The sequence below is a fragment of the Episyrphus balteatus genome, chromosome 1, assembly GCF_945859705.1.
Source record: "Episyrphus balteatus chromosome 1, idEpiBalt1.1, whole genome shotgun sequence".
NCBI lineage: Eukaryota > Metazoa > Arthropoda > Insecta > Diptera > Syrphidae > Episyrphus > Episyrphus balteatus.
Genome location: NC_079134.1, coordinates 134,939,001 through 134,946,673, shown reverse-complemented (window position 1 = coordinate 134,946,673; position 7,673 = coordinate 134,939,001). Strand labels below are relative to the sequence as shown.

The following is a 7,673-nucleotide window of genomic DNA, read 5'->3' as shown; positions in this document are numbered from 1 at the left end:
ACTTATTGAGATATTTAAAAATTAATTAATCTTAATTAAATCTTTTAATTGTTAAATCATTTTATTACTAATCCATTTAATCCGATATATGTATGTAGGAACCTATCTTGTGTGTTTCCCAATGATATCACTTAGTCTTTTTGAAGTGAAGTGGGCAAAAAGTTGATAAAATTTGAAGAAAATAAAAAAAAATTAAATCTAAAAATGTTTATTTTCACAAGAAAGTGAACTGAAGATTTCCTGTTTAGTAGGATGTCCTGGTAATTCGTCCAGCCAATAAATTGACAATTTAACAACAGTAACAAAAATCGTTTTACATAAAAAATAAAAATTTTATCTTGACTGCGATAAGAACTGGGAAATCCAAGAACAAAAAATATAAAACTTTTTTGGCTGTCTACTCTATTAGTTCATTTAATTGTTGAGAGTAATTTACTGAACTGATTTTGACAACATTTGGCGGTGCAGGGTCATAAGTCCACGGGCCAAAAGTCCATAATGGACTACTGACTCACTTGGGTGGGTTATTAGTCCACAAATCAATTATGGACTAACAACCCACCCAAGGGTGTCAGAAACCCACAAAAAAGTGAGCCAGAACTCCCTAATGTCGAAAAAGATGTGGAGGGTGCTTAAGAAATATTAATTTGCAAACAATGTGGAAACGTTAAATTTTTTTCAAGAATGTTTTTGTAAATTGATTTTTTAGTTTTTGTATACCTTACTTTTTTGTTTTTTTTTTTTGAAGATTTTATATATTTTAACTGACTCGAGTTTCTTTTGTAAAGCTTATTGAAGTAATTTTCGAAAACTTCAAACGACGATTAGTTTGGAGTCTCATAGTGATAATCGCCATTGATTTGGGCAACTATCTCGCAAACAAAGCTGGGTAATTAATTATCTCACGGAGATTAAAAACAAATAAATCCCAATTGATTTGCGGAAAGCGAAGCGGAAAAAAATTTGCTCACATGAGAATCTATTTAAATTTTAAATTGCAGAAGCCAAACGCGAAGCGGAAAAAAATTTTGAGGGTGAAAATAAAAATTCGCGCGAAATTTTTTCCGCTTCGCGTTTGGCTTCTACAATTTAAATAGATTCTCATGTGAGCAAATTTTTTCCGCTTCGCGTTTACCGAGTTATAACATAAACATCTTTGGTGTTCGGTATTATCATACAAGTGCCAAAACGGGCTTTTTTCATTTAATATATTCAAATGCTTATTCTAATGTTTTAAAAAGCTTTCGAAATTATTTTATAAATGTTGAAAATTGAAGAAAAAACCAACATTTGAAAGTTGGTCTTATTTCACTTGGACTAATTTCATGGCACACCAATTGAACATTTAATGAAGAAACGTTCGAAAATCGACGAGTGTCCCAGTTTTGAATACTTTTTAAAGTAATTTTCTGAGATTCACTCGAATTTAAAAGATATTTGCTTACTTTTTTTATAAATGTTTTAGAGAGATATTGCGAAGAAATTTAGAAGATGACGAGTTCAGCCGCATTATAAATTTTGGCTTTCCTAATTAGTTACAAATTTTTAATCGATGGACCAAAAGTCCACAGGAGTTTTGTGTGAACTTTTGACCCACTTGGGTGGGTTGTAAGTCCATAATTGATTTGTGGAGCTATGACCCACACTAGTGAGCCAATAGTCCATTATGGACTTTTGGCCTGTGGACTTTTGACCCTGCACCACATTTGGCACGTTTATCGAGCTTAGAAAAAACGTTAGTTGGTAACTCCAGACATTTCCGTTTATGTACCGTTGCACATAGGGGTATTTAATCAATTTAGGAGGACAAAAGACAAAATTTTAAACTGATCCAAACGTAAAAAATTAACATTCTACTAAAAGTAGATTACTTGCTTAGCATTTTCTTATAGTTTTAAAATTAATTATCACTCCAGGTGACTAACAGCAGTGGTCTAGAGTTCAGCCCAAAGAAAAAATAATTTTTTTTATAATTTAGCGACAGTGCTTAAGTAAGTACTTTTTTTGAAGTGGTTATAGAAAAATGTTTTTATGGAATATTGGTATAGAGATACGAAACTGTCTACTAGATGCTGTATCTAAATGTTATATTACTTTATAAATAAAAAATTGATAAGTTGAATCTTAATATAAATTAAACGTAAAAATAGTTTTCTTTCTGTGAAAAGTTATACTATTTCACATTATTGTACGATAAAATTTTATGTTTTCTGAAGGTTGAACTCGTATCTAATTGAATCTGCAAAAAACAATTGCAACTAAGTGCAACTTCGACACATATGCCCCTTTTAAACGTGTTAGGCTTTTTAAAATGCTAACTTTTTTCATGCATCCATATTTCAATTTTTTTTTAAAGATTCAACTTCTTAAATTACAGAACCTAATTCCTTGTAATTTTTCCTAAATTTTAAGACCATTATCTTGGCGATACCATTAATAAAACTCCATTTATTAGCGTTTTAATAGGCCATTTGGGGCCATTCTTCACACTTTTTTGTTTAATCAAAAATTAGTTTTGAAAGAAAAATGTTTTCATTGAAATCAACAGTTGAATTACTCAATTCAAGTACTAAATACAAGTTTTTGCCTTTTCGATGAAGTAAAACCGGAAAAATAATTTTGTCCGCGTAAAATTGGCAAATACCCCTATGTGCGTTGTTTGGATAAAACGATCATTTTCATCAATGATGTGTGCAATCTTTACCAATTTTCAGCTGTATGTGAGCTTTTATTGTTTCTAGTTTAGGAGTGAGTGTTTGCATTAAAAAAAATTTATTGCAAATTATAAATTTTCTGCATTGAAAAAAAAATCAATGCAAAATGTGTGCATTAAATATTTTTTTTAATACTCTTTTGACCTTATATTATCTTTTATACCTAGCATAGTTGAAAAAGTAAATATTTTTCAGTTGTAATAAATATTTTTTTTAATGCAATTTTTTTTTTATTTGCAATAAATATTTTTTTAAAAATTGTAATGGAAAGCAAATGCATTCAAAATAAAATGATTTTTAACAACCCAGGTGTGCACAAATGTACACACGTACAGGTACATCCGATTAAAGTTTTACTTCCCACTCACAGTAACTCACATTTACCAAAACATTTTCCTCGTACTCGTGTGAACAAACTTGCCTATTAATAATTTGGTGTAATCTCTGAGTTATTTAATAAAGCTAAACGTCATTTTGACATATGTCAAAAATAGTTTTCACTGTGATACAAACTCCGGAAAAGAAATATAACTTAGTGATGGGAACTATCGAATGATTTGAACTATCGATAGTTAGTAACTAAATGATTTGAACTATCGAACAGTTCATTCATTCATCCATTCATCCATTCATTCATTCAAATAAAAGCTATCGAATAAACTATCGAACAAACTATCGAATGAAAAAACTATCGAATAAAAAAAACACTATCGAATAAAAAAAAAACTATTCCAATGAAAATAGTAACTAAATGAATGAATGAATGATATAAAACTATCGAATGAATGAATATTCTACAACTATCGATAGTTTTCTAGTTTTTATACGATAGTTCCCATCACTAATATAACTTCAAAAATGGGCTTCTTTGCTTTATTCCAAATAAAACAAAGTAACATTTTGGTAGTTTCATCCAAATTTCTAATTGTACTCTTAGATAAGTTATCAATATCATCTACTAGAAAGAGTAGAAACTTCGATAAAAAAAGATTAATAAAGGATTCTTAAACGTGTTGATATATACTGTGGAATAAGTGCTTTCCTACTATTCTAAATTTAAAATTAAGATCCACTCAAGGCAACATTCTTATTTACATTCACGCAACATCAACTAGAAGTCACCTTTAATAACTATAAAAACTCAAAAAAAAAAAAAACTCCTAAAACCAGACTTTATTTTTTAGAACATTTAAATTTAAATGAATTTATATTTGTTTATGTTTTTAATCTATGAACAAGATATAATGTCCTGAAAAGTTTGATGCACAAATACTTGCAATTTCAATTTGATTTAGAAGGTTTATAGTAGTTTTTTTTTTTTAAATAGAACAATTGTTTAAAATAAAAATTTATTAAATAATTTATCTCAATCTAATCAAATTTATTAATAAAATTACATTGTTAGAATATAACAGACTGCAGCAATTAAAATTGACAAACTCAACGTTGTGGCTCCATTATTATGATTTCCATTATCTCCGGAACCGCTTCCAGATCCTCCATCGCCTGATCCACTTCCTGAACCAGATCCAGAACCACTTCCGGAACCACTGCCAGATCCACTTCCTGAACCACTTCCTGAGCCGCTTCCTGAACCACTTCCTGAACCACTTCCTGAACCACTTCCTGAGCCACTTCCCGAACCACTTCCAGATCCACTACCCGAACCACTTCCAGACCCACCATCATCTGCTTTCATAGGTGTCCTATTACATCCCATAATTTCTCCAGCCAAACATAAAGCGCATTTGTTATCGTTCAAACAACCTTTCTGTTCCTTAACTGTTGTCGAACAGCCACGTATAACTTTTTTATCAACGATCCTGGCAAAGCAATATGCATTTTCTGATCTTGCAATTGCACATCTGGTTGTATTGACTAATTCTGCTTTTTGAGCGCAATTAGTGTGCTAAAATTGACATTTTCCTATTATTTGATCTATTTCAAAACTTTCAAGCTCAAACATACCAAACTTGAATCACATTGTACACATTGGAAACTCATTGGACCTTCATTGTTGCAGTTATCTGTGAAACACTTATTGCATTCAACATTCTTATCTTTGCCACATTTATTTCGAATATGAGGCGGTATTCCTAACCAACAGCCTTGAGCTTCAATTCTTTCTAAAAAAAAAGAGAACAAAAGTCAGGTTCAACACAGATTTTATCGAAATTAATCTCAAAAACTTACGTCCATCAAAAACACTAACACAAACATCTAATGCATCCTCACAAGTTTCATATTTACTATAAGTTGTACGTTGGCAGTTGATTCCTGAACATTGCAGGCACTTTCGGTTAGCTTCTGTAGCAAGGATACCGAAAGCTAAAGCTATGACAACAGTCGCTAAGGTATACGTCTGAATTCGTGACATGACTAGAGTATAATGGTGCGATCGATGTACACTTAAGATGGTGTCACCTTTGTTAAAAATTTTTTCACTGTTATGTGATTTAATCTTTTTGTTGTTTTTCTCTCAACTTAAAATTTGAAGCCTATTCTCTAAGTTGGAAAAATACTTGAGTGTACTTGAAAATTATGTATTATTTTCAAGCATTTATTTTTTGTATCATTTTTGTCAGTGTAAATAGTGTTTTTTGATAAGTGTTGTTATAGGAGTTAAAATATGTTATGTGTGATTTTTTTTTTACAGGGTGTTTCGTAATAAGTTTTAATATTTACAACCTCTTGGTAGGAGTAGGAGTAGGAGTAGGAGTAGGAGTAGGAGTAGGAGTGTAGGAGTGTAGGAGTGTAGGAGTGTAGGAGTGTAGGAGTGTAGGAGTGTAGGAGTGTAGGAGTGTAGGAGTGTAGGAGTGTAGGAGTGTAGGAGTGTAGGAGTGTAGGAGTGTAGGAGTGTAGGAGTGTAGGAGTGTAGGAGTGTAGGAGTGTAGGAGTGTAGGAGTGTAGGAGTGTAGGAGTATAGGAGTGTAGGAGTGTAGGAGTGTTAGGAGTGTAGGAACAGGAATAGGAAAGGAAAAAGGAACAGGAATAGGAAAATGCCTACTCCTACTACTGTCAGTATGAATGCAGTTTTCAAAATAAAACACCCTGTCAATAAAACAGCAACTTGCATAGCTTGTCAACACTTCAAGTCATATGTTGTGCTTTCTTATCAATATTTCCTTTCTTAAATTACAAAACCCCACTTAAAACAAACCTTGGTTAATGGTAGTAAATACTTTTGAAAGCCATCGTCAAATAGTTGGATTTCTAATGAGTTGGTGAGTGGGTCCACTTGAGTAGCAATTCAATTCAGTTAGATAACTTTAAGCAAAAAAAAATCTTTCTTAATCTAAAAAGTCTATAAAAGTACGTGGCATAAACTATTTTCTAGTTCATTCATATTGGTTCTCTCTAAATCGTCTATCAAGAAAACAAAATGATAACTTCTAGCTTAAAATTCACATCCACTGTCGGACTTTTGTTCCTCGCTGTTTCATTTGCTAGTGCAAATTCACCCTTATCCTGTATCACTTGTGAAGGAATCGGTTGTCTAAGAACTTCGTTGACCAAAAAAGAAACTTGTATTGATCCTTTGGATATCTGTGTGACAGTCTTTGATGGATGTAAGTATACGTAACAATTCTACCTAAGCAATAATCCAATAAATATAATTTTAGTTCAAGTCGTAAGAAAGGGTTGTTCCCTTTCGGTACCAATAGAATTGCGTAAAAAATGCAACACACCCAATGGAATTGAATGTCACAAATGCAATCAAGACAATTGCAATACTTGGGGACGTGATGACTATCGTTGTGTTGAATGTGATTCATCTAGAAATGCTGATTGTAAGAACAATCCTTCGGCTATTGCACCTACCCGTTGTGCATCACCAACTTCACCAAATTCATATTGTTATGCCCGTATTGAGAGCTCTAAGACAACACGTGGATGTTCGTTGAGTGTTAAGGATCAACAAGAATGCTTTAAGAGTGCCAATTGCATGTTATGTTTGGCTGGAGATGTTAAAGCTTGTAATGCTGTCAATTTCACACCAGGCTCAGCTAGGGCTTTTCTAATTTAAAATGTTGTGTTTTCATTGTAAAAGTAGTTTAAAAAATTTATAAATTGAATTGAAAGGGTGTAGTTTTGATCTTGAAAATAAAGATTTATAATTGACATTTTATGTTATTCATTTCTTCTTTATTTTATTTTTTTATTCAAAGACAAATGCTCTTAATTCTAAACAATATTAGATTCTATTTGTGCAAATAGCATTTTCTAGTAGAGTGCCTACTGATATGTCATCCGGTTACGAAAGTTCTATCTCTTAAGAAATACAAAAAACATTGATCAAATCTCTATATTTTGGGGTTTGAACTTTAAATTATAATTTATTGACTTCCTGTGGGTCCTCGAGAATAAAATCTTGATATTATCTTTGTGAAGGATATTCGATTTCTAGTATCTCTTATATTATAAACATCTGATAGCCAACCATATACTTAATTCGTCATTAGGTAATAAGGTTTCTCGGAAATTATACAATATTTCTGACAGTGGAAATATATGATATAAAAATAAAAGTGCTTTACGTCAAGTACTATTATAAAATATGACAAAAATACAAGCATATTTTGAATGTACATACAGTGACGGACAAAACAATGAGACCACCTCTATCACTCTTAAAATATTCTCCCTATCTCTATTTAAAATGAAATAAAACGGCTCTTTTTACTATATTCTGCTTAAAATAACGGAACTATTATGAAATAAAAGAAAAAGAACATGCACAGATAATTTGATGGAAAAAATAAATGTATAAACTAAAAAGAACTCTCAAATCGTGTGGACAAAACAGTAGGACCAAGTGAAGTCATTTATTTTTGTATTACCTAGGATTCTAATTTTAAACAACATTTTAAACAGAACACTCTCGTGAGATCATTTAATATTAGTGGAGCAAAAAAAAAAAAATTGGGAAAACATTAAAATGGGTCGTGGAGTCCATTG

The 7,673-nt window shown here is 31.5% G+C and overlaps 3 protein-coding genes across 7 annotated transcripts in view; 2 read left to right on the top strand and 1 right to left on the bottom strand.

Annotated features, from left to right (window-relative positions):
- Positions 1-7,673, top strand: part of LOC129921451 (uncharacterized) — a 144,556-nt gene that overhangs the window by 107,563 nt on the left and 29,320 nt on the right. The window lies entirely within an intron of this gene.
- On the bottom strand, positions 4,072-5,138 carry LOC129921459 (uncharacterized). Its single transcript, XM_056003294.1, has 3 exons — positions 4,908-5,138; positions 4,683-4,840; positions 4,072-4,623 (listed from the first exon to the last, which is right to left on the bottom strand). Exons 1-3 carry the CDS (start codon positions 5,089-5,091, stop codon positions 4,108-4,110), a joined length of 858 nt encoding a protein of 285 aa, XP_055859269.1. The 5' UTR covers positions 5,092-5,138; the 3' UTR covers positions 4,072-4,107.
- Positions 6,033-6,836, top strand: LOC129921461 (uncharacterized). Its single transcript, XM_056003296.1, has 2 exons — positions 6,033-6,283; positions 6,338-6,836. The coding sequence occupies exons 1-2, from the start codon at positions 6,097-6,099 to the stop codon at positions 6,739-6,741; spliced, it is 591 nt and encodes a 196-aa protein (XP_055859271.1). The 5' UTR covers positions 6,033-6,096; the 3' UTR covers positions 6,742-6,836.